The 25,117-nt window shown below is 39.6% G+C and overlaps 1 protein-coding gene across 1 annotated transcript in view; it reads right to left on the bottom strand.

The window, feature by feature from the left end:
* The window catches only part of Phf6 (PHD finger protein 6), a 45,305-nt gene that overhangs the window by 5,002 nt on the left and 15,186 nt on the right, over positions 1-25,117 (bottom strand). Inside the window, exons 4-9 of the mRNA XM_028887091.2 lie at positions 19,972-20,105; positions 19,693-19,736; positions 10,651-10,817; positions 10,373-10,516; positions 8,197-8,301; positions 4,647-4,780 (exon numbers count right to left, since the gene is read on the bottom strand). Coding sequence (XP_028742924.1) covers positions 4,647-4,780; positions 8,197-8,301; positions 10,373-10,516; positions 10,651-10,817; positions 19,693-19,736; positions 19,972-20,105 — 728 coding nt within the window. The remainder of the gene's footprint in view (positions 1-4,646; positions 4,781-8,196; positions 8,302-10,372; positions 10,517-10,650; positions 10,818-19,692; positions 19,737-19,971; positions 20,106-25,117) is intronic.

Genomic DNA, 25,117 nt, shown 5'->3' with positions numbered 1-25,117 from the left:
AGAGAGAGGGAGGGAGGGAGGAAGAAAGAAAACAAAGCTAGGAACTACCTAGCATGTACATGTTCAATCCCCAGAAACACACACGCAGGCGCGCGCACACACACACACACACACACACACACACACACACACACACACACAGAAAAGGTGATCTGAAGAAAATATGGTACATGCACTCAATATACTTTTGCTTAGCCAGAAAGAATGCACTGGCATTGGTGCAGGAACTGGATGGAAGTGGGGATCATTCTGTTAATTTAGATCAGCTCCACAAAGACAAGTGTATGGGAGCTAGGAGCTAGAAAGTCCACGAAACTAAAATGGAGACTATTAAGGATAGGGATTAGAGGGAAAAAGAAAGTAACAGGGCCGAGTGTGACTGAAGTATGTTACATGGATGCTATAACAAATAAAACCCCTTTATACAGTTAGTATATAGTAAAAAAAAAAAAAAAAAGAAAGAACGGGGAGAAGATGATGGTGGTGGGCTGAATCAAACCCGGTTTTAGGTCATTTTTACGCCAGAAAAAGAAGATGGAACAGTGCCCTCTTGTGGTCAGTAGTGGGTAGAGGGCCCAGCAGAAGCCTGGAACCAGACCAATGACTCATTGCAGTGAATACTCGCAAAGATGTATGGAAAAAAGGGAACACTGTGTGACTCGCTCGGTCATGCTGCAGCTTCCATGACAAGATTTTTTCCCCTTTTTTTCCTTCCTTTTAAATTTTATTTTGTTTGGGGGAGTTACAGGGGCAGAAGGTGGGATACAAAGGAACAGGGAGATGAATGGGATCAGGATGCATGATGTGAAATCCACAAAGAATCAATAAAAAGTCCTTAAAAAGTAGGTTATTTATTTTTCACAAGGTTTACAACTACCATTTGTGTAGAACAGAAGGTAAGGATGGCTTTGAGTACTGCAACTGAATACAAGCTTTGTGGGTGGTGTATTTTTTTTTTTTTTTTGAGACAGGGTCTCATTATGTAGCTAATGACAACAAGCAGTCCTAGAGGCAGATCTAAAACTCCTATGTAGCCTAGCTGAGCTTCAAAGTTATGGTACAAGTGCTGCCAATTTAGGATACTTTTGTTCTGTTTCAATGAGACAGGGTTATAGACCGTCTATAGCCCAAGCTGGCCTCAAACTCAGTGTAGCTGCGGCTGCCCTAGAACTCCTAAGCTTCCAGCCTCCATATCCTGAGCACTGGGATTACGAGCATGCATCACTCTGGCCCAGCTTTTCAGTCTAGTTTTGTTCATTATTTCCCTTCCTGTTGTAAAACATTCAACAGCTTTCTGAAGTCTTTGTCCTTTTCAAACACTGCGCATGTATTTTACTTTTAAACCATGAGTTCAGACAACAAGAGTGAGGACTCCAGGCAGTAAGTACCACCACCCATTAAGTATCTTCCCTCAAACAGCCTCCATTGAACTTAAACCTTTGAACCAACTTAAGTTGACAGGAACAGTGGAGAGGGAAGAGGAAACACACGTAATGAGACTCAGGACAGTGAACAGACAAGCAGAAGAATTAGGGATTTTTACAAGAGAGCTTGCAGAGCTCCGGGGGGTGGGGTGGGGGTCAGGTGGGGACTGCGCTTACTGTTCATTGTTCTACAGTACAATCATTCTATAATTTCCCTTCACTGGGGTGCTCCTCACTCCCCCACCCCCTGCCACACACCACCATGTCCAGCTTCCCTTGCCTTTTAAACTATAAAGTCAGGCCTCAAAAACAGCTGCGGAGGAAGGAAGCCATGTTTAAATGGTACAGATGCCACTTCATTCGGAAATTCTCCTCTGCATTTGCACCTGTTTGGCTCTTTCTCTGTGTAAGCTACGTGCACAAAGACACTCATGTGAACTCAACAGTCTATCTACGACCGACACTGCAGGGATTTAAGTCTATTTCACTGTGAAAAGAACAGAAAACAACTGAAAAGATCATGGCCAAATATTTTTTAGAGGTGGCCGCTGAAACATGATTTTCTTCCTTTGCTTTTTTGAGATAACAGGCTTTTGTGTAGCCTCATATGACCTTGAAAGTGCTATGTAGCAGAGCATGATCTTGAACTGCTGAACTGCCTCCATATCCCAAGGTGTATACACACCTGTTTTTATGCTATGATGGGGATTAAACTCAGGGTTTCACACATTCTAGGCAACCAAGCACTGAATACGATTTTTCTGACAGCTAAAAAATTAATCTAAATGTCTAAAACAGGAACCAATAAAAATTATTAACCTATACAATGGAAAAACCACACAACCATTAAAAGCACTGTAGAATTGTTAAGTGTCTCATATACAACAAATGGAAAACAGATTGTAACAACTGCCTCCTCCTCCATCTGACATCTTTGCTCTGTGCGCCTTGTAGGTGGAGAAGAGCTATCTTGTTCAAGCTGTCATTTTCCCTGTTACACAGGGCACACCAAATTACCCGACAGAAATTATGCTCTGATTACTACGAAGACTACTAAGATAAAATTGTTAACGTTTTTGGATTTGCTTAACATTATATTGGTTTCTCGATTAATAAGATGACTTGGTATCTGTTAATGCTAAATCCTTCTATTGAGAAATGTAATACACTTCACCTGAGTGCTCAGCAAAATGCAATTGTTTCTAAAACTGGTTAAAGTTGATGAGCAGGGAGAAAAAAACATCTCCCCTTCACATTTTTGAACTAGTTATTACTGGCATTGCCTTTTAAAAGGCATCTCATATTGTCAATCTTACTGTGCTTTCATTAATTTTCCAGAGTTTAGACTTGATTCCTTTGCATTAACCTGATAGACAACATCAGTAACAAGAACTAGTCATTCTATTTATTATACATTTGTGGGTTTTTTTTTTGTGGTGCTGGGACTGAAACTTGGGGCCTCTAGAATGTTCCAGCCAACTGTGCTACCATCGTGCTATGCCGCAGCCCCTCTTTCTGCTCTTGTTGCAAGGGCTAACCCTCCAGAGCAGCTGAAGGAGATGCTGGCAGCTGGTACCTTTGTCTTGTTCCTAATCTGAATGAACAAGTATGTCCAGTCGAATTGCTCCATTAGGAATGAGCATGAGAATCACCTCAAGTGTGATCGTCACTGCAGACCTACGGAATTGAAACATCTCTGGTATGTCACAGACATGGACATTTCCCAAAAGAGCCAGACTAAGTCTAATGATTCGGAGGCCCAACCCTCAACACTAAATAAACTATTTGTTCTTTTCTCCTACACCCCCTATTATGACTCTTAACTTAGCAAAGGCAACATTGAGACCATACTCTAAGATTCAGAAATTGACACTCAGTTATAAAGTGGCCTTTCATCATTTACCTGGAAGGTGGTGACATGATTTTTCTTTATTAATTTATAATAGATCAAATGAACACTTATTTTCCAATTTTATCATGATTACAGAGCTGCATTGATGTTTATAGTTTACAGTGACTTTATACACACACACACACACACACACACACACACACACACATACACACACACACACAGGACGGGTGCAGTTTGTGGCTATTACAGTAAAGCAAGCCTTACACAATAATGGAAGTCTTCCATCTCTTACTATGTGTTAGATCTCTATATGATATTCACATTATCTGTTGCTTAAAGGCCTGACAGCATTAGCATGTTATGTGGGGACCCAAAGGGCTTGATGACTCAATGTGCAACTGATTTTTCCACAAACATGAGACCTCAGAGTAATTGTTTTATTGCGTATTAGTTACTGTTTTACTGTACATTAAGCCCATGGAAGTATTTCACAACTCTCAAGGGCAAATCAAGCTTCAGGGATTCCTACCAAATTTACTCTCCATGTGAGGAAGGGAATGAAATTACTATGGATACACAGGTAAGTGGAAGACTCATAAAAAGTGATGTGCAATCCCAAATTTCAGAATATAGTCTGTCTCCCTCTCTTGTGAGGATTGAAAGTAGAACTTTACACACACCCAGCAAGTACTTTAATCCCAGTGTGTCAGGCAGAGCAGAAGCAAGAAGGACACAAGCTGAATGAACATACTATTGCTGATTAACCAGGTGAAATTGTTGATAAGTTAGCCTAGGGGGTAGTCGTGAAGACAGAAGCCGAAAGATGGCTTGGCAAGGTGATCAAGTATAGGACTGGAAGGCTAGACAAGGTGTACACACCTTTAATCCCAGCACTATGTGTGATGTCCAGGCCAAAACAAGCCTAGAATTCGATCTCAGTGATGGAGTGCTTGCTTGGCGTGTGTACACCAGAACACCTGTGCCATGTTTACCTGTCTTTTACATCTCAGCTCCAGCAGTTTTGTTTTCTGTTTTTAGCAAACTCTTAAACATTTCCTACTACAGGTTAGGTTAGCTCTTTCATCTAGATGTTTACATAATTCATCAGTGAGCACTGACTTGTCTGGTCATTTAATTAAACAATAGAGTTGTCGGGAGAGCCCAACAAACCGTAAGTTTCCTAAGTACAGTCTTATGCCTGAGTGCTCACTAGTGAATGACCAACACATACAGTCAGAGAAAAATACTAACTGTGGTTCTCATTCCTGAAACACTGTCAAAGAATAGAGATTAAGAAAACTAGTGTTATCTTTCTAAGGGCACTAACTTACTGGCATGTTAAAGAAAACAGACAATTTGTATCTTACTTGTAAATTCCTCGCGACATATTTTCAATGTATTTTGCTTTGTCTTGGACTCCACAGTGGTAATGGTAAGTTTTAACACAGGCTTTTATTTCACATCCAATAGTAGCACCAGGCTGACTGCAAAGTGTACATTTCTGTTGAAAGAAAGAAAGAAAGAATAATGAGAAGCAGTACTTTAAGGTTTAGGCACTCTTATTTTTTCTGGTTGAAGCACATTCTAGCCAACTACTTCAGCTTACACAGAAACAGCAGCCAGGAGTTGGTGAAATGACTCAGTGGTTACAAGCACTTGCTGCTCTTGCCGAGGACCAGAGTCCAGTTCCCAGCACCCATGTTGTACAGCTCACAAATACCTTTAACTCCAGCTACCTGGTACTCACAGGTTACAGGCAGCTTGCAACTGGTACTTGATACCTTGTTTCCATGGGCACCCACGTACATGTCTGCATACAGGCAGACACACATACACACAGGCAAAAATAAGTATTAAAAAATTAAGAAAATAGCAGCTATTTTTTATTAAAAAATAGACCAACAAAGCAAACTTCTATAGCATATAATCAAAGCTATGACACCATATATGGCTGGACTATAAATACAGACGATACTCCTTAATTCTGCCAAGTACAAAAAGAATAATATATGTATTTTAGTGATTTGATTCCTTTTCCTTCCTGAAATCAGATCCTTTCCTATTATGATTGGAAAAAAAAATGAGAAAAACAGGAAAGCAATCCCTCCATTAGGAGGCTCATGACTAAGTTTCCAGAATGGCGAAGGGAGACTGATCGGGCTGAAATCCTTTCAAAACTTCTCAGCTTCTCCTAAATAATGCTGTGAGATTAACAGGTGCTCACTGCAAAAGAGATTTTACAGTGCAGTAAGTCTGACAAACAGAAAACAGGCAGTTTGCCCTTTTCCAGAATGTTCCATAGCCCTTCTCCAGGGAGAGGGCATAGTAAATTGCTTACGAGTTTATTCAACTGCAGCTAGCCTTTTATTTTTGGAGTGGTGGGGAGGATCATGATGGACTAATTTCTATCAGAGTATATACAGGGGATTGCTAGGTTAGCATTTACCCTAACCTTTAACAGAGCTGTACAATAAATTTATGAAGATAACTGAATTTTTGTCCCACTCACTCACTTAGACTTCTGTTAAACAACACAGCACTGTTGCATAAGAGGGTAGATGATTTTCCTATATGTTTAGTACTAAAGATTTCAGCTTCAAAGTAATCAAATTTAACAACCAAATGACCTGAATCTAAAGAACAGATAATTGTCACATTTTAAAATAGGAAGTTCCACAAAGAAAAGGTCATTTCTAGTGGTGTTGGAAAAGGACCATAAATATCTGAAACTACCACATGAAAGACTGAAGGACAGCTTCACTCACAACAGACTGACCACCCCATCCAGAACCACCCATGATGTACCTGATAGATAGGTAAACCATGGGATGACACAGTCCTTCTTGTGTAATATTAGTTTGGCACCAAGAGTTAAAACTGAATCTATCTATTCATGCCCTTATGTGTAATTCCTGGCTCATTTCTTTCTAAAAAATTAGTGTTATGATTGTTTTGCCTGTATGTATATATGTATGTGCACCACACGAATACCTAGATCCCTTGGAACCGGAGTTAGAAATAGTTGAGTACCATGTGGGTGCTGGGAATTGAACCTGGGTCCTCTGTAGGAGCAGCCAGTACTCTTAACTGCTGAGCCAATGCTCCAGGCCCTTATTTAAATTCTTCAAAAGATTTACTTTATTTTTAAATATTTTTAATATTTATTCATTTTGTTTTTGAAACAGGGTTTCTCTGTATAGTTCTGGCTGTCCTGGAAGTTGCTCTGTAGACCAGGCTGGCCTCGAACTCAGAGACCTGCCTGCCTCTGCCTCCAGAGTGCTGGGATTAAGGGGTGTGCCCCCACCGCCTGGCCTTTATTTTATTTGATGTGTATGAGTGTTTTGTCTGTATGTCTTTCTCTCACCACATGCTAGCAGTGCCCGAGGAGGCCAGAAGAGGGTGGAGGCCCCTGGAATGGTAGTTACTGTAAACCACCATGTGGGTGCTAAGAATTGAGCCCAGTCCTCTGCAAAAGTGGCAAGGGCTCTTAACCACTGAGCCATCTCTCCAGCCCCTTATTTAATTTAACACAAGATGTATTTTAATTGTGTATATATGGTGAATCTGTGTGTGGAAATGTCCACTTGTGAGTACAGATAGCTGTGGAAATCAGAAGAGGGTGTTGGATCCCCTGGAGCTAGAGCTACAGCCAGTTGTGATGTGGTGCTGGAAACCTAACTCGGGTCCTCTAAACGAGTAGTACATCCTCTTAAATCTCTCCAGTCTCTGTAATTCCCACGTTAAACAAGTTTAAAAAGCAAACAAATGTAGTTTGTGTCCATCAAGTCAGAGAAAGTGAGGTAGAGGGGCTGGAGAGATGGCTAGGCAGTTAAGAGCACTGGCTGCTCTTCCAGATGAACCAGGTTCAATTCCCAGCACCCACATGGTGGCTCACCACTGTCTTTAGATCCAGTTCCCGAGTAACCAATGCCACCTTCTGACCTCCATGGGCACCGATGCACATGAATGCATGCAGACAAAACACCCATACACATAAAATTAAAAGACAAAAGAGACAGACTGGAAAGAGGAGGGACTGGCCTGTATTGTGTAAGGCATATGCATATATATATATATATATATATATATATATATATATATATATATATATATATATATATATATATATACACCAAATGTAGGGGCCGAGAGATGGCTGAGAATATACTCTTGCAGGGAATTCAGGTTTGGTTCTAGCATCCACACTGTGGCTCACAACCTCCTGTACTCCAGCTGCAGGGAATCTAATGCCCTTTTTTTGGCAGGAACATGCAGAAACACATATACATATACAAAGACACACACACACACACACACACACACACACACACACACACACACACCAAAGAGAAAATCTACCAAAGGTGACATTTCATAGGAGACCACTGGGGCTTGCCATCCACCAGTCTAGCTTCAGGGTCAGAAAAATACTGTATCTCAAAGGCACAAGGAGGAGAGGGGCAGGGTAGGACACATGACATCTGACTCTTGTTTTCAAACGCACTCACTCACATAGGCGGGAGCCACCCAAACACACACACACACACACACACACACACACACACACACACACACACGAAAAACTTCAAGCAGTAAGAATGAAAATCACAGGTGAAATAAGTGCCACAAATTCTCTGTGAATGATGAAGCAGGATAGAAGACAGGATCTGGTACTAGCTGGAATGAAATTTTTCACAACAAAACTTGAAAGATGCTTGCATTCCACTGGCCCCCCACATTCAACAGCTCTAAGGTTGCACTTCTTAAAGCTACTGATACTGATGATCAGGTTATATTTAAAACTACGAAGTACTTTTTATTCAATTTCTGCATAACTGGATAAATAGGGGATGCGCCCGAATTTAAAGCAGAATCAAGAATATTATGGCATATATATTCACAAATATAATCACAGACCATCCTTTTTCCTCGCTTAATCTCCTGAAGTACAGTTTTAATATCAAAATCTCCAAATTCTGCTCTTGATGTTGTTGTGAGCTGAACAGTTCCAGAAGAAAACAACTAGAAAAGAAAAACACAGAACATAACCACTTAACCGTTCTTCTGAGAAAAGTTTAAACAGTGCAGTAACAGAGTATTATGTTTCTCTAACTCCCAGAGCAAAAGACTGCCTAAGGAATCGCTATCAACTCAAGTACTTGAAATATTTTCCTGTCTCATTACAATAGAAACCAAGATGGAACTAATTAAAAACCCAACTAAGATTGCTAATTGGAGGCAAGGTTAAATACCCTGCTTTAAATAACAAAGATCTCAATAATACCATCACCTCTTTGCCCAACTATTTAATATTCCCAGAAAGTTTTAAAAAATAGTTTAAATTGGCAAACTTCTATTAACGATACAGATTAGAATCCTTTCTTATCTTTTATTTTCAAAACATGTATGTCTAAAATCTCCTCCATGGGAGTCCTTGAAGGACACACATTTTGAAAAAGAAAATTCTGGGTAAATACAGTACGAACTCTATCCAGATTTCTGTTTATCTGGGCTGGTATTGTCTTAAGGTTTTTATTATGCTATGTATTTCTGTGTGTGCCACTGCACATAGAGAACTTGCAGGAGTCAGTTCTCTCTTTCTGCCATACAAGTCCTGGAAGCAGCAAGGGCCTTTACCTGCGGGGCCATTTCACAGGCCCAATTATGTAGATTTTTGAGACAGTGTCTCACTATGTGTTCTAGACTGGCCTTGAACTCAAACTTGAGATGCTCTTTCTGTTTCAGCTTCCCTAGTGCTGGGTTCACAGGCTTGTGACTTCACATCTAGTAACAACTTCTTTTTTTGTTCCCGAGACAGGGTTTCTTTGTGTAGTTTTGGTGCCTGTCCTGGAACTCACTTTGTAGACCAGGCTGGCCTCAAACTCACAGAGATCTGCCTGCCAAGTACTGGGATTAAAAGTGTGCGCCACCACAGCCCGGCTAGTAACAACTTCTTATATAAATAACTTTTAAAAATTAATCTTAAGTGAGATGAGTAATTCAATACAATCTAACTTAAAAGATTAATCAGGCCAGGATATAAGGATGTAAAGATAGAATCTCTACAAGGAATTTTAGTTTATTAGGAAAGATACATTCATAAATAACTGCAATACAGTGTGCTAAGTACCATAACAGTGATATTTATTAGGTTATAAGTTGAAGCCCAAGACATTTATAAACATTTATAAATGTTTTTATGATTATTTTAAAGATAAAATTCTTATAGTCATAAAGTAATTGTAGAGTATTTCAATATGGTAACTATAATTAGTATTACTTCAAATCCTGTTTTTTTTAAAATCTGAAGTATATTAAAATTTGGGGCCAGGTGGTAGTGGGGCACACCTTTAATCCTAGCATTCAGGAGGCAGAGGCAGGCGGATCTCTGACTCTGAGGCTAGCCTAGTCTACAGAGTGGGTTCTAGGACAGCCAGGGCTCCACACTGAAACCTTGTCTCAAACAACTAAAAGATTTGGGAGCATAACATATTGCTTGTGACGTCTTACGTTCATTGTCAACTTAACACAATCTATATTCACCTGATAGACAAATCTCTGGGCATGTCTGTAAGGGAATTTCTAATTAGGCTGAGGTGGGGAGACATACCCTAAGTGTGGGTGGCATCATTTCATGGACTGGGGTTCCAGACTGAATAAAGGGAAGCAAGCTGAGCACACTCACTCACTGTTCTCTGCCTCCTGACCGTGATACAAGATGAGCAGCTGCCTGACGCTCCTGCCATCCCACTACTTCCCCGTCACAATGGACCTTCCCCTTCAAGTAGAATCCAAAGGGAACAACCCCTTCCTCTTGTTCTTTTTTCCTTCTTCCTGTCTTTTCTTCCTTTTGGAGACCCTTTGGAGACAGGTCTCACTATGGAGCTCTCTGGTCTGCCTCCCAGTGCTGGAATTAAAGGCACACACTGCTACACCCAGCCCTGACCCTTCCTTTCGTAAGTTGCTTTGGTCAAGTATTTTGTAAAGCAATGAGGAAAGCAACTAATACTTTACTCTGCAAAGCTCTAAACAACGTTTGAAACGAAAGTACTCGATTAGATTACCAGCTAAAACACAGAAGAACCACGCTTACCATGCACTTATAATGTGCGGCTGCCTTCTTGGCATTAAATATATGCAACTTCCCTCTTGCTTCGTTTTCTTCCTCCCCTACATGGCAAAATCCACATTTAGGCCTGGTGTCATTAGGACTGCTCCTGTGTGGAGACCTATCTCGCTGTAAATATAAAGGGGAAAAAGACACTTAAAATGGATTTAACACTTCAAACAAATAAGACTTACCCGTAGACAGTTTGAAGGAAACTATTCATGTCCCAACACACAGGAGGAATCCACTAGTTTTCTACTTACGTAGGAACTACTTTCCATTTCGTCTGTTCCATGGGAGGATGTAGATCTGGTGTCTTCCGGCAGCCCTTTAAAATTAGTTTTCCTTGGTCTTCCTTTACGACTTTTCTTCTTAGTCTTTGGAGATGAGGGCTCCAGTTCGTGCTCATTAAAACTTTCTTCTAAATCAGCTGCTCAAAAAGAAACCAAAACTTTACATGGATCAACCTTAACAATCAGCACTAGTTCCATGAGTCTCCAGGCGCTATGCTTTTTATTAGCATGAAATGGCCTCTAGAAACAAGGAGGCCTGGTCTGTGGTATATTAAAAAGAGCACACTCCAATGTTTCAGATAATTGAACACAAAAAGTTAGATCGTAATCACTGTAACCTTATTTCCTTTGACTCTGTAATTCTGTAAAAATGAGTGTGGTGATACAGGTTGTGTGGCTTTTAAGCATCATTACAGTTAAGATAAACTAATCTCAGTCCCACTGAGCACGCGGCAACAGTGTTAGCAGAGACCTTAGCTTCCATCACTGCAGTTCTACTGGAAAGCATTGATGTATATAGTTCATCCATTGTGATAACTGAATGAACAACTTCAATTTGAAAGCCATTTATGATTGAACTAATTGATGAGTAATTAAACATTCCCTAAGTACAGAAAGAAGCTCTAACAAGCAATAAAAAGCCATTTGTGAGTTAGCTGCATAAAGTTTCATTAAACTCTTAGGAATTTTACTACTTTACCCATAAATAAGAAAAGAATTCTACAATTAACAGTAAGTATTTCATTCAGTTATTCACTATAAATATTTATTTATTAAGGGCCCATTATATGGGCCTCCGAGATGGCTTGGTGGGTTAAGGTGCCTGCTGCCCAAGCTTGGCAGTCTAAGTTCAATCCCCAGAACTGACATAAAGGTGGAAGGAAAGAAACAAAACCATAAAGTTGTCCTCTGCATCTGCTCTCTGGCACATACTATACACAGAGTTTTAGCAAACATTTTTAATAACTACTTAGAAGATAATGTATTTGCTATTATTAAAAATGGCATAAAAACAAAATATTGATTTGCCTCAGGGCCAAACTATAAGTTTTAGACAAAACCTCCTAATACATTCATTGGTTTTCCATTAGCATGTTACTGATTATAATTCTACAAACTAATTTCTCAATGAGAAATTGTATCAGTTCCTAGTCTCAGATCCAATATCGTAGGATATACATCCATAATGGGGGCGGGGAAGACAACTCAATTAGTGTATCTGAGTACACATAAACTCCTGCCATCAGGGATAATACAAGCATTAGATTATAAACCAGTTATACCAATTAGTCCCAGAGAGTGAGGAGAGAGAAGTTTTGAAACCATTAGGTTGAGAAATGGTCGCTCAGCAGGTTAAAGTTCTTGGTGCCAAGCCTGATGATCAGGGTTTGACCCCTAGGATCCACATGATGGAAGGCGAGAACTGACTCCCACAAGTTGTCCTGTGACCTCCAAATGCACACTGTGGTATGTACAAGGCCCCCAACACACACACACACACACACACACACACACACACACACACACACACACACATATGCACACATAAATGTAACAAAACTTTTAAAGTAATTTTAATAGCACCTTTGTACTATTTAGTGTTTTAAATAAGTAATGTGCTGCTTTTCTAATCATAAAAATGAGGATCGTTTTTCCATCACTGATGAGAATATAAGCTAGCACAATTTTTATTCTATTTTACTTTTTTAAAAAAGATTTGCTTATTTTTATTTTATGTGTTTGGATGTTTTATCAGCATGTAATATGTTTACTACCTGTGTGCCTGGTGACCAAGGAAGTCAGAAAAGGGCATCAGATCCCCCAGAACTAGAGTTATAAACAGTTATAAGCCACCATGTGGGTGCTAGGAAGAAACTCAGCCTCTCTGCAACAGCCGCATTTCTCCAAACCCCCTTTAAATTTTTTTGACACAGGTTTTTACTCTGTAGTCTGGACTGGCCTTGAACTTATGGCATTCCCCCTACCTTGACCTCCTGAGTGCTGGGATTACAGGCTTGAGTGACTGTATCCATTGCCTAAAAATGATCTTAAACAAACCAATTTCCATAATCCTCGTTCCTTGTAGATAATCAAATGTTTAGGGATTATAAACCGTCCTAGTAATGTACTTCTACAAGCACTGACCAGTAGCAATAGTTATATGTTAGAGCTAGTTGTGTTACCAGTACTCACCTTTTAAAGAGATTTATTTTTGTGTTTGTGTATGTGCGCATTCATGCTGCTTTCTGTGGTGATATTTTATTTGTGCTGAAATGCAGTGAAATTTTATCTGCGCTTTAATAAATAAAGCTTATCTGGAGATCAGAGGAAAAACCAAGCCCATTATAAGTAAACACAAAAGTCATGAATGTTTACACACACCTTTAACCCTATCACTTGGCAGGCAGAGATCCATCCAGATCTCTGTGAGTTCAAGTCCACATTGGAAACAGCCAGGTGTGGTGGCACACACCTTAAATTCCAATACTAGTTAACCATGGAGGTCTGTACAGACAGACAGGAAGTGACAGAGCTGGGCAGGCAGAGGAACTGATGTAGCTGGATAGAGAACAAATCAGATGGCAGAGCAGCAAGGCATACAGGCATGGGTAGACAGGAAGTAACTCGCATTTGGAAGCTGCAGAGTTGGTGAGGTAAGGTTACCTGTGACTGTTCCTATTCCTCTGATCTCTCTCAGGCTTTAACCCCTATTTCTGGCTCTGTGTTTTTTATTAATAAAACGCTTTAGAAATTCATCTACAGCTTTATGCAGAGGCCTGAAGAGAATGTTGGACCCACAGAAGCTGGAGTTAGAGGAGAAACCACCTCATGTGAGTACTGGGGACTGAACTCTGGTCCTCTTAAAGAGCAGCAAGTGCTCTTAACCACTGATCCTTTTCTTCAGTGCCACATTTATTCATTTTAAGTTTTTGATGTTGTATCTCTTTTTATTGTATGTGTATGGGTGTTTTGCCTAAATATATATGTCTGTGCACACTGTACATCCGTGTCTGCAGAAGCTAGGAGAAATGTAGGCCCTCTGGAATTGGAGGTATAGACTGTTGTTAGTTGCCATGTGGGTGCTGGGAACCAGACCAAGGTCCTCTGTAAGAGTATCTAGATCTCTGAATTGCTGCGCCATCTCTCTGGCCCTGTACTTAGTGTTTTTAAAATGCTGCTTTTCAGAGGGCCCGAGAGGTGGCTCAGGCTCAGTGGGTACAGTTGCTTGTCACCAAGCCTGACCATCTGAGTTTAGTCCCTGCATGTACACACATACTCATGCATGTACAAACACATACAAAAAATAAAGAAATGTACAAATGAACAAAAATAAAATAATTTAAAAAATTTAAAGGATCCTGGATGGTGGTGCACATCTTTAATCCCAGCAAAGGCAGGTGGATTTATGTGAGTTCAAGGCCAACCTGGTCTACAAAGCAAGTTACAGGACATCCAGAGCTGTTACAGAGAAACCCAGTCTCAAAAATATCAAAAATAAAAAAAAAAATTAAAGGAATAAACAATATAACTCCTATCTAGACACACACAGGAAAAACATGTAAAGATGTAGTGCTTAGCTAAGCATGGTGGCATATGTCCATAGTCTTAGCATTCAGGCTGAAAGCAGCAGGATCCTGAGCTGGAGGCCAACATGGGCTACATCGTAAGACCCTGCTTCAAAACAGCACTACTGGACAAATTACACAGGATTTAATTCTGTTCATTCTTGCCCATGTTTTACGGCACAAACTTCTCACTAAGAATACAAAAGAATGCCAGGAGTTTAAGAACACTCTTCAATACCATACACAGCTACCACAGTAGATGATGCAAAGTAGGCACATCAAGGAAAATTCTACTAGTGTTATCCAGTCACTGGCTCTCTACTGCTCTGTAAAAAGCCGGGTATCTTTCCATCTGCACCACTTAGCTAAGCCAAACTTCTCAAGCTTGATCTTGTTAAAAGACAGTCCTTTTTGGAAAGTCAGTGTAAGGTTTAAGAGTAGACACTTTGTAATAAACTCCTAGATGTTGCTCATCCTGCTGATCTATAGACTACACTCTGAGTAGAAAGGATCTACGACCCTCACTTCCTCTCCCAGCTGCTAACAACTACCAACTCCTGATCATGTCACCTCACACAGCAGGCTTTCTTCAGCACACAGCTCTGTTCTGTTCCACTGTCCACATTCTGGCTAATTTCAACTGACCGTATGGGCAAGCCAACAAACACCCAGCCACGCAGTTCCCTTACCTTCAATGACGTCCTCCATCAAGCACCCAATTCCCAAAGTCACACCCAGAAACGTCACTATTACCTAAAATGCTTCTACCTCTGAAATTTCTTTATGTAACTTTTAGAAATACATGTTTGTGCTGTGGGATAATACTTTTGTACACTGGTTTAATAAAACACTGATTGGCCAGTAACCAGGCAGGAAGTATAGGTGGGATAAGCAGACAAGGAAGGCTGAGGAGGAGATGCCAGCCTGCTGTCCAGGGAACAGCATATAGTGGCACACAGATAAAACCACAAAACATGTGGCAATATATAGATTAACAGAAACGTGTGGTTATATTTTATTTGTGCTGAAATGTGGTATTTTATTTGTATATTAATAAATAAAGTTTGCCTGGAGATCAGAGGTCATAGCCATAAACAGAAGTCAGGCAGTGGTAGCACACGCCCTTAATCTTAATCTTATCACATGGCAGGCAGTACCAACCACAGAGACCTGGAGGTCTGTAGACAGGCAGTGACGAGGAAGTGATGTGGCTGGGCTTAGAGCCAATGAGAAGGCAGAACAGGAAGGCAATAAAGGAGCAGGTTGGACAGAAAGAGGTTCTCCTGAGAAGCTATGGCAAGATGGGAAGCTAAGGTTAGTTGGCGGCTATTGCTCTGATCTCTATGGCTTACACCTCTGTATTTGGCTCTGTGTTTCTTATTTAATAAGATTGTTTAGAAATTCATCTACAGAAATGGGCTGAGTTTAAGTGTAAGAGCTAGTCAGTAGTTAGCCTAAGCTAAAAGCTGAGCAATTTTAATTCACATAAGCATCTGTGTGATTACTTGGGTCTGAGCGGCTGCAGACCGGGCGGGACACAGGAAAACTTCCAGCTGCATGTTTGCTTTCCCAGCACCCATATAGTGGCTTGCAACAATCCAAATTCCAGTTCCAGGGGATCCAGAGCCGCCTTCTGGCCTTCTCCATGGACACTGGGCATGCATGTAGTGCACAGACATACACACAGGCACATAAAATAAAAATACATCTAAAAAACACTGACTATAAGATTATGGCTCGAGTTCCAGAATGTAAGTAAAAACATACACTATATAACAAGGAAACAAAAGGGCCTGATATTCTATAGAAGTACACCCTGAACTCAGAAATTCAAGCCAATTTGAAGTTGTTCATAAAGTATGAAATAGAATCAAAACTCTTGCCAGGCGGTGGTGGTGCCCGCCTTTAATCCTAGCACTCAGGAAGCAGAGGCAGGCAGAATTCTATGAGTTCAAGGCCAGCCTGGTCTACAGAACAAGTTCCAGGTTAGGCTCCAAAGCACACAGACACACACACACACACACACACACACACACAAAAAAAAAAAAAAAAAAAAAAAACAAAAAAAAAACCCTGTCTCGGAAAAAAAACAAAACCCCAAAAACTCTCTCACTCAGCAAAAGGAACTCAAAATCACTCTAGTTGGGTCTTTGGGAGTAAGGGCACTTGCTGCTAAGGCTAAAGACATGAGTTCAATCCTGGGTTACATATGGTAGAAGGAAAAAAACAACTCCTACAAGTTGGTTTCTGTCACACACACACACACACACACACACACACACACACACACACACACACACGCTCGCGCGCGCTCACACTAAATAAATGTAAAAAAACACCCAATTTTTAATTACCCTTCTTTATACAGTCTGCACTATAGTGGCTTTTCTCTACCACTAGATGGTACTATTGGCTTTAGAACGCAGAAAATAAAATAAAATGGGAGCCAGCTATGTTAATCAGTATATATTAATCATCTTTAAGTATCTCAAGTATCCTGTCCCAGTATATTCATATACCATATACTTGTACTAATCAGATCGTGAATCTTAATCCTCAGCTCTTAACATAGACAGCTACTCTAATCATAAAAGGGCACTGCATAAATACACTGTTAAAATCTGAAGGAACAGAATAATAGGAAAGCTTCCTTACAATGGTTCCTTCTTCCTTTTTCATATAATGTTTGGGATAAAACCCAGAGCATCATGCATGCCAAGCAAGCCACCTACTACTGAGCTACACTGCCAGTCCCTACTTATAACCCTTCACAAAAGATTTTTGATTCAGTTCTAGAACCGAGTGAAGAAAATTAGAAAAATAGTTGTATGGGATTTTCAATCACACTCCATCACCTTGAAAGTATTTTGTTCTTATTGTTTACCCAGTCAATTTCCAATGAGGCCACAAGAGGGCACTAGATCCCCCAGAGTTGGAGTCACAGGCAGATGTGAGGTGCCTGATGTGGATACTAGAAACCAAACTTTAGTCCTCTAGAATAGCACCAAATGCTCTTACCCTCCAAGCCATCTATCTATCCAGCCCTACACTCTCCATTAAAAAAAAAAAAAGCATAGAAAGTTTTTTAAAAATTCATTTATTTTTATTTATGGATATGTATGTGCCTGCTTATCTATATTCAATGTTGAATTTATATTTAACTACTATTTTAATTGTATGTATTTGTAGAATATAGCATAATAACTCAATACACGGATACAATGTGTGATGACCAAATCATAGTTACCATATATATCTAGTAAATCATTTGTTCCAAAAATTTTAATTAACATTAAGCATGATGCATATTTCAATGCATGTATATGATGACTGTATTTTTAACCAACAATTTAAAGTATTTGTATTAATGTGGACTTCAGATGTGAAAAAAGTATGGTTTTCTACTATGAAAGCAAAGTAGCTGGACCGTGGTGGCGCACGCCTTTAATCCCAGCACTTGGGAGGCAGAGGCAGGCAGATCTCTGTGAGTTTGAGGCCAGCCTGGCTACCAAGTGAGCTCCAGGAAAGGCACCAAAGCTACACAGAGAAACTGTCTCAAACACCCCCGCCCCCCCCCAAAAGAAAGCAAAGTATAAGAGATCAGAAAGGGCAACTGATTTTAATATTTATTACCAGTAATTAGATAAGTAGATTTTCTAAAGACTTATTTTTATTATTTGTGTGTGTGTGTGTGTGTGTGTGTGTGTGTGTGTGTGTGTGTGTGTGTGTGATGTGTGATGTGTGTGGTTAGGTGTACATGAGTGCAGGTGCACATGGAGGCCAGAGGTATCAGACCCTAGGAGCTGCCCAGCATGGCAGTTGGGAATCCATCTCAGATCCTTTTCAAGAAGGCTTTATATCTCTCCAGTCCCTAGCTAAGTCTTTAAAGATCAACTTCCAAAGCCCAGCTTGGTGGCACACACCTTTAATCCCAGCACTTTGGGGAGGCATGGGCAGGCAGATCTGGCTACATAAGAGGGACACCCTGTCTCAAAAGGATCAGCTTCCTAAAATATCAGTATTTGATCCATTTTAATTTTGAACAGACCGGTCTTAGCAGCTAACACAAAATTTAAAGATTGAGTTCAAGCTAAATGAAAACATGAGTTAATCTGAGATCGAATCTAATCCATTTTATACTGCTAGTAAATGTATCAATACCATCTGTTTGAAAAGGTCTGACCAAGGGCTGGAGAGATGGCTCAACAGTTAAGATCACTGGCTGCGCTTCCAGAGGACCTAGTTTTGGTTCCCAGCACCCACATGGCAGCTCACAAGAGTCTGTAACTCCAGTTCCAGAACATTCGATACCCTCTTCTAGCCTCCATGGGCATCAAACATGCTCATGGTATACAGATATACTTACAGGCAAAACACCCACACACTTAAAACAGAAAAAGAAAAAAAAAAAAGTTTGAACCCAGTCAGAATCCAACTTGGGAACTTCCCCATATCTTTTAAAGAACAAATGCAAATTGGCTAACAATATATAAACATGACTAAACTAGATTTGTAAATTTAAGAGGAAACAAAATGACAAGTTTCTATTTTTAAATTTACTTATAAAGATGTCTACTTTCTTCTGGAAAAAAGCATAGTAAATCTCCACTTATTTCTCAGTGAGGGACGTGTTTTTAAATCCCAGTCAAAGCCAGGCGGTGGTGGCACACACCTTTAATCCCAGCACTGGGAGGCAGAGGCAGGCGGATCTCTGTGAGTTCGAGGCCAGCCTGGTCTACAAAGCGAGTTCCAGGAAAGGTGCAAAGCTACACAGAGAAACCCTGTTTCGAAAAACCAAAATTAATTAATTAATTAATTAAATCCCAGTCAATACACAAAATCATGAATAATTCTAAATGTGTTTTTTTCCTTATACATACCTACTTATGATAAAGTCTGACTTATAAGTTGGACACAGTAAGGCATTAACAACAATAACTATAAATAAAACATAAATATATTGTAATCAAAAGTAATTTAAAACTTGTTTATTTTTGGAAATTTCCACCTAATATTTCTGGATCATGACAAACCAGAAGTAACTGAAACCAAGGAAAGCAATATCATGAATAAGGCTACCAGAATGTGTTGAAATTTTCCCAGAATGTATGCTGGTCCAAAATACCTTAGTATTCCTAAATTCATATTGTCTATAATAGCTAATAGAAGCAAGAATCCCAATTATCACCCTTACAAAAACATGTCACCCCTACCATTGTTTCTTCCTAATGTGACATAAGTTTTAAATATATAATTTATAAGACCTCTGGGGTAAGAGTTTTCTTTTAAAAATTGCTCTTATTTCCATTGGTTTGTTCTAATGATTTCCTGAATTATAAAAATACCTAATAGTAAGACTGATCTTAAGGAAAACCTTAATAGAAGATTATTCACTCATTCTATTCAAATTTCTTCTTGAAACATGAAACTGGCTAATGAGACATACCTTCAGAGTTATGTGCAGTTTTCTTGTGTTTTCGACAATAAACCCTGAGGGGGAAAAGTACAAAATTACGAACTAAATTAAATTCATTTTTCAAATGACAAAAATGAGCAGCACAGTCCACCCCATTCATAAACTGCTACACTTCCTAAATCATTTAACTATTATATATCAAAACAGCAGCCTTTATAGTGACAATGAAATGCTTTGAATGAGGAAAAAACTATAAAAGCCTGAAGGAAGGTATGATTGCTTTAAAACAAAGCAAAATGAAACAGTTACATGTAAATGCCTTGTGAAGGTTTCTCTCGGATCTGAGCTTTATCATGCAATGCACAGTGGTAGTGGTATGTCCTGTGGCAGGTTTTCACATCACAGCCAATTGTTGCTCCAGGACAATGGCACAAAGAACACATCTAAAGAAAAACAACAAAACAATATTCAAATGTGAGCTGCTAATAGTGTCACAAACAGGTTAGGGGCATTCCAATTTCTGTCAGGAAAAACAAACTGGTTATTGGAAAAAAAATCTAATTCATGTTATTTTTCTTATTTTGTCTCCTAAAGATAATTTAAATAAAATTATTCTGGTGGTACTTTTTCACTAACAAAAAATATAGGGTGTTATAAATGTCTGTTATTTTTCTATGGCCAAGAGAACATCTGAAATACTGTAAATCATGAATCTGAGCTATATATAAATATCAGTATAAAAAAGATAGACTTCTTTTGCAATCCAGAACTTGCTGGATACAATTAGTTAGGAAAAGTATCTCATGGGAATTTTTTTCCTTCAAACTCCACTTAAATCAGCAAAAGAGTTGATGATATAGCTCAGTGATAACACTGTTTTCCTAGTCACAAAACCTACCACCAGTCCCTAGTACCACCACCAAAACCAATTTTTAAATCAGATTTAAATGAAGAGTTAATGAAGATTAAGAAATATTTAAATGAAAATCTTTGAGAAAAACTCCCCTATACTATTTGGGAACCTGGTAAAATCAATTGGAAGTTAGGCCAGTAGAAAGGATAAAAGAATTATAAAGTAGTTTTAATACCTTGAGCTGAGGATATTTTGTGATAACTAATTGATTATACTGTGAAAATAGGCCTGCCTGCTTCAATTTAATCTTACTTACCTTCTGCATTATGAATTCAAGCCAACAGAAAGAAGAAAAGATTCTTTCAACTCGATATATCTTACATTCTGAACTTATTAGATAGTAATTAACTAGCTCATGCTCTATATTTAGAAAGCAATTCTTTTTTGGAAGTACATAACAATCATTATTAATGGTTTTGTTTCACAAAACACAGTGTACTGTACCCAGTGGACTTTTAATGTGCCATCTCCTAAGCTATAAATGCCATATCAAAGTGAATCACCGTAAGGGAAAAACAAAACCTTTACTTTGTTTCCTGGTTGCCAGATACCTTGGTCTAAACTCTGATCTCAGTACTCAGAAGACCAAGGCACAAGATGGAGTTGCAGGCCAGCCTGGGCTACATTTACATTACTGTCTCCAAAAACCAAACCCAAGATCAATCAAACAAAAAACAAACAAACAACACTTATGATCCTAACATTTGGACTACGTGGTCCCTAAACAATGCTGATGTACTAAGAGGTACATTCCAATAAAATTTCTCACATTTTCTAAGGAAATCAAACACTTAAACTCATTCATGCTATCATTTTAGAAAATACTCATGTAAGTCAAAAATAAATACTCTCAATGTAGGTACTTCCCAGAAAACATAAGAGCCACTATCCACTATTAATACACAAGAAATAACCCACTTCTTCAAATGAGTACCGAAACGCCAAGTGATTACCATAAAAAGAAACAGAGCACTTGCTCAGCATGTGTGAGGCCCTAGGTTCAACCTCCACCTCCAGCACCACAAAATGAAGGACTGGAAATACTGTCTCTACCAAGTTTATATCCCTGTCCTAGTAATTGCACTTCTACATATTTACTGAAAATACTATCAGGCATAAACAATTTACGTTCAAGCACATTCACTGCAGAATTGTTTTGAATAGTCTCAATTATAAAACAACAATGGAAACATGTTTAAATAAATTATGTGTCTCAGCAGCTGTTGTTTTTGCTCATTAGCACTTAAAAAATTAAAGTTAATAAAGCAGTATGTAAAAAATAATAAAATAAATAGATAAATAAATTACATTACATCCATATGAAGGAATATTCTATTGCTGCTCCTTGGGTCTTTTTTTTTTTCAGAGAGCATCTCACGTTGTAGCCTAAGATGGACTCAGATTTGTGATCTAAAGCCTCAAACTACCAAGTGCTGGAATGATAGGCATATCCAGCATACCCAGCTTCAAAGTAATGGGTCTATAGATGTTTAGTGAAAAACCAATAAGGGATATGAAACTATGTTAATTTCGATCTCAATTATATTTCTAGTATATAGTCTTTGAAAAGGGTAGAGTCGGGCAGTGGTGGCACATGCCTTTAATCCCAGCACTCGGGAGGCAGAGGCCGGTGGATCTCTGTGAGTTCGAGGCCAGCCTGGTCTACAGAGCGAGATCCAGAAAAGGCACAAAGCTACACAGAGAAACCCTGCCTCAAAAAAAAAAAAAAAGAAAGAGAGAGAGAAAGAAAAAAGAAAGAAAAAAAGAAAAGAAAAGGAAAGAAAAGAAAAAAAAGAAAAGAAAAGAAAATGGGCAGAAGCCAGGCAGTGATAGAACACACCTTTAATCCTAGCACTTGGGAGGCAGAGGCAGATGGATCTCTGTGAGTTTGAGGCCAGCCTGGTCTACATAACAAGTTCCAGGATAGCCAGAGCTACACAAAGAAACCTTGTCTCAAAAATATAAAGAGGGCAGAGTCACCGGAGAGACTCGGAAAATGGCTGACCGGCTTGCTAGCTGCTCGGAGCCTGCTGGGCGTCCAGTTTGCAGCAGGAGCCTAGGCCCCCATTCGGGGCCATCGGATTAAAACAAGCACCGCCCTAGATAGGCGGTGCTCAGCGGAACGCTGCGGAGCCGCGCCTGGAGGTTTGCTTTTCAGGCTGGTGTCTCACCTCAGAAGTTTCTATGGGTTCTGGTTCTGGTGCAAGCTGGACCGAAAGGCCCAAAGGCAGCAGACAGCCGTGCCTGTTTGGGAGATTTGGTTTTGTATGCTGTATCTTTGAGATATCTCACAGTGCAGTGCTGCAGTTGATGAGAACTCAGTACATCAGTTCAGGTGGGGAAAAAAATACAAAAAGAAAAGAGGGTAAAAGTAAACATAGCAAAAAGCTGGTTTGCTATTTTGGAATTCTCTCAATTCTCTGTATTTTCTGATTTTCCTATAGTATTCCAAGTATTTTGTTGTGCAAAAAGTTATTTTTTAAAAGTATCAGGAATAGTGTACCCAATGCATTCAGTGCTTGTCTCTCAGCTGAGAATACAAAGGAAACCAAAATATGCCAGTATTGGGGAGGGGGGCTATAAGTTCAGATATGACCAAAGGAAGTAGTGTAAGCTGCTATGGTAACAGAGACCAACTTCATAAACAACCAACTACAGCAACATAGGAAGATCATGTTTTTAAAGCAACCAAAGCCTATTTTGTTGTCAGTTCCATTCAATGAAGAGTAGTGACAAAATATCAACAAAAATATTTTCAATATTTTCGAGTAGAAAATACTTGTCAAGATAAGGAATAGAATTTCTTTGGAGTTCTGGATTTTGGGGGAGATTTATTTAATACTTTAAAAAATTATTTTTCCATATTTTTTATGTGTATGGGTGTTTGTGTGCCCATGGAGGCCAGAAGAGGAAAGGCATTGGATCCCTTGGAACTAGAATTACACATAGTTGTGAGCCACCATGTGGATGCTGGGAATTGAATGTGGGTCTGCTGGAATAGCAGACAGTGTTCTTAACCACTGAGCCATCTCTCCATCCATTGTTTTACTTTTTGAGATAAGGTAGGCAGCAGTCTAGCCTTCATCTGGCAACCCTCCTGTGCCAGCTTGGCAAATGCCAGGATTTTAGGCATGCACTCGTATGCCTCTCACTGTTTGCCCAACCCCTGCAACAATTCTTTTCCCTCAACTCCTACGGGACAGGGTACATAGCAGCTTCATCTTAGTTCTTACAATTGTGCTCCCTATTTGGCTATTTTTTTTATAAATGAATAGAGTTTACCTTCTATAATATTTGTTTGTAACACTGAGAAAGACGCTAGGCCTTTGTACATGGTAGGCAAGCACTCTCCCAGTGAAAACTAAGAGAGTGCTCAATAAATTTGTTCATTTTGTTAATTGTGTTAATTTAATTCTGTTATTGAAGATTGGAATATCTTAAACATACACACACACAACTTAAAAATTGAAGACCTTTACCTATTTATCTTCAGGTGCTTCTAAAAACGATGAACTGGATGTAGGCATATACCTTTAATAGCACAACTCTGGAAACTGAGGCAATTTCAAGTTTGATGGCAACTTGAGTTCAGGATTTGCTCAGAAACCAACAGTGGCTAGAGAGCTGGTTCCCTGGATAAGAGCACTTGCTGCTCTTGCAGAATGTGGGTTCAGTTCTCAGGACCCACATAACGCGTCACAACAATCTGTAACTTGGCTTCCAGGAGATCCGACACTCCCTTCTCACCTATCAGGACACTGCGCAACACGTGCACAACACTCACACACATTAAAACAAACAACCACACACATACCGACACACACACATATACAATAACTTACAAACTGTATGATCCGGAACTAGAAAAAGTGCAATTGAGGACAATTCAGTTGAAAGAACACAGAATGTAGGGAGGAACAGATCAGCCCTTCCAGAAACAAGAATGAGAGCTTAGAGATAAACATCATAATTAAAGAAACTAGGAAAGATAGGTAGGTAAAACCATTTCTGAAATGCTATGGCAAACAGAAACAAAAAAGGAAGGCTTTTCTTAAAAAAAAAAAATTAGGGAGAGAGAGCTACTGTCTTTTGGGGGACTTGGCTGCTGACAGGTTTCCCCATAGCCCGGCGGCTGTCCTCACACACATGCTCATAAGGGCAGCGATAATAGGACTCCAGGGGGTTAGTAATAACAAAAGAAAAAAGACATGAAGTTAGCAGGGTGGCAAGGTGAGGGACATTAAGAGGAGTTGAGGTCACTGGATATGATACAAATAAATTTCCTAAATGTACAAAATGTTCAAAGACTAAAGAAAAAATAATTTTAAAAAAGGATGGGCATGGTGGCACATACCTTTAATCTCAGCACCAGGGAGGGAGAGTAGAAGCAGCAGGCAGCTGTCTGTGAGTTCTAAGCCAGCTAGGGCTACAAAGTGAGACCCCGTCTCAAAACACAGACCAAGCCACCCCGCCCTCACCACCGTCACCATCACAGCAAGGTATGTCAGAAGGACCTAGCACCAGTGGTACCCAGGATCTGCC

The sequence above is a fragment of the Peromyscus leucopus genome, chromosome X (genome assembly GCF_004664715.2).
Source record: "Peromyscus leucopus breed LL Stock chromosome X, UCI_PerLeu_2.1, whole genome shotgun sequence".
Classification (NCBI taxonomy): domain Eukaryota; kingdom Metazoa; phylum Chordata; class Mammalia; order Rodentia; family Cricetidae; genus Peromyscus; species Peromyscus leucopus.
The sequence above is the reverse complement of the archived record's forward strand: the minus strand, read 5'-3'. Positions and strand labels throughout refer to the sequence as shown.